General features: G+C 40.3%; 1 protein-coding gene across 1 annotated transcript in view; it reads left to right on the forward strand.

The window, feature by feature from the left end:
* The first annotated feature begins 599 nt into the window (after window positions 1-599).
* Window positions 600-2,652, forward strand: part of ARMC4 (armadillo repeat containing 4) — a 172,279-nt gene continuing 170,226 nt past the window's right edge. Inside the window, exon 1 of the mRNA XM_012654869.1 lies at window positions 600-850. Within this exon, the coding sequence (XP_012510323.1) occupies window positions 627-850 (224 nt within the window). The 5' untranslated portion in view covers window positions 600-626. The remainder of the gene's footprint in view (window positions 851-2,652) is intronic.

The raw sequence follows: 2,652 nt of genomic DNA on the forward strand, positions 1-2,652 counted from the left end.
GGAGGCTGAGGCAGGAGGATCGCTTGAGCCCAGGAGTTTGAGGTTGCTGTGAGCTAGGCTGACGCCACGGCACTCTAGCCCGGGCAACAGAGCAAGACACTGTCTCAAAAAAAAAAAAAAAGTCAGGATAACAGAATTCCATTTAATCGCATAATTCTAAAGGACGTGTGGCCCAGCACTAGTGAGCATTTCTCCTTTAAACCTCCAGCCCCCAGCATATCTGTGACCCTAAGCCCTTAATACCAACTTCCTCCAAATTATTTTTTCCACTCTTAGAGTTTTCTGTTTGGGGGTTATGCCCAGCGGTTTGAATTCTCTCATTTAGGCCCCAGGAAATTAGAAAGAAGTTATTAACTTTAGGGCAGGCAGATAATGGAAAATCCTTAAATACTAGTCTCAGGTTTACCTAGTGCGGGTGGTTAACTGCCTAATCAAACTGAAGAGCAATTAGATAATTTTTAAGAATCAGTCTTTTAAGATTAATAAACAGAATGTGGGTTGAGGAGTACTCGTTTAAAATCTCGAAAATGAGAAATGTTCCATCGGAAAGGTAGATGCCATTGTCTCTTTCTCTTTCTGCTCTGATGTAGCAAGTGCTAAGCTCAGACCTGAGTATTGACAGACCCATGGGCGTGGCTCTGACGAAATCAGCCCAGTGGACTGCCGCTGGTTATGGTACTGGAACCCTGGAAATTACCCCTCTAAATGAAGCGATACTGAAAGAAATTATTATGTTTGTGGAGAGTTTTATCTACAAGCATCCCAAAGAGGCAAAGTATGTTTTTGTAGAACCACTAGAATGGAAAACAAGTTTGGATCTCTCAGCATTTGAATCAGGCTATGTTGTCAGGTAAGCCAGTTAATTGCTGCTAAGATTTATTTTAGGTTATTAAGTATGAAACATCTGATTTCCTTAAGGACTAAGTTTGACAGTTGATATCTCTGACATTTCACTTTGACACTTCCTGTTTTATGTTTATTGTGAAGGTACATCCTCCTTTTTTCAAATGCACATTTTGGCTTGTGACTATCTTTTTATAGAGTAATTTTTGTGAAACCATGGATAAGTCAAAAATTCATGTTATTTTCAAATATGAGTTCCATCATGGAACCAATGCAGTGAAGACAGCTCGAGTATCAATGAAGTGTTTGGGAAGGATGTGGCTAATGAACACACAGCATGTTGATGGTTTGAGAAGTTCCGTTCTGGTGATTGTAATCTTGAAAATGAGCCACGTGGGTCACCTGACACTAGGGTGGATGATGATGAGCTGAAGCTATAGGGGAAGTGAATCCATCTCAACCGATGTGGAAATTAGCAGCAAGGTTTGACACTACTATTCCAACAATATTGGACCTTTTGAAACAAATGGGCAAGGTAGAGAAGCTGGATAGATGGGTTCCACGTGAATTAAATGAGCATCAGAAGAGAAATTGTCTCAAAGCTTGCCTTTCTCTGCTGTCATGACATGAAAGCGAACCATTCTACACCAAATTGTTACATGTGATGAAAAATGGATTCTTTTTGACAATCCCAAGAGTTCAGCACAATGGTCGGATAAAGATAAAGTGCCAAACCCAGTCCAAAACCAAATATTCATAAACAAAAGCTAATGGTGTCTGTTTGGTGGTCCAGTGCTGGTATTATCCACTACAGCTTCATGAAACCTGGTCAATGGATTACAGTGGATGTCTACTGCAACCAATTGGATGAAATGATGAGGATGCTTGCGATTAAGCAGCCAAGACTGGTCAACAGAGACAGGCCAATCCTCTTGCAAGATCACATGTCGCACAAACAATGCTGCTCAAACTACAGAGGCTGGACTTGGAAACTCTCTGCCATCCCCCGTATTCACCAGACCGTGGACCAACTGACTACCACTTCTTCCAGGCTTTGGACCACTTCTTGCAAGGAAAAACATTTAATTCTCAACAAGCTGTGGAAAACGCCTTTCGTGATTTCATAGACATCCACGCTCCAGGCTTTGCTGCTGGCATGAACGAGCTACCGTTAAGATGGCAGAACTGTGTCAATAGTTGAGGCACATACTTTGATTAATTGTACTGCTTCTTGAGATATAATAAACTAAACTTTTGATTTGAAATCGGACATTCATATTTAATTACCTGTATAATATCTTCATTGTGCAGATTTTGATTGATTGGTTGTAGGTTTGGGGCAAGTCACTTCACTTCTCTGCATCTCAGAATTCCTTAAAGCGAGGATTGCAAGCCAGAGGCACTCGGGTGAAATCAGAAGATATTTAGCTTGGCCAACACAGTACCTATTGAATTTTTAAATTTCAATTTCAATTTCTTTTGATAAGGGATACATTCTGTAGGTCACTACACTGCCTACGTTCATTGCTACTTTATACCTGCCCTTCCATCCAAGAGCCTTTGGTTTTGTGACCTCTCATAGAGACAAAAATCTCTTTTGGTATTTAAACTGATCAGTTACTGGGGTGGCTGCGGGGAGGGTGATAAATTTTGCTTGATATAGACACTTCTTAAGAATTAGTGCTGTCCTCAAATGAGAACCTTTCAAATCTGAGATTAAAAAAAAGAAATTCTATCCCCACCTCAAACAGTGGGCTATCATTTGATGTCTTTTGACCATTGCTAAAAATATATGTTTACATAAATTAT

The sequence above is a fragment of the Propithecus coquereli genome, unplaced genomic scaffold (genome assembly GCF_000956105.1).
Source record: "Propithecus coquereli isolate 6110/MARCELLA unplaced genomic scaffold, Pcoq_1.0 Scaffold45, whole genome shotgun sequence".
Classification (NCBI taxonomy): Eukaryota; Metazoa; Chordata; class Mammalia; order Primates; family Indriidae; genus Propithecus; species Propithecus coquereli.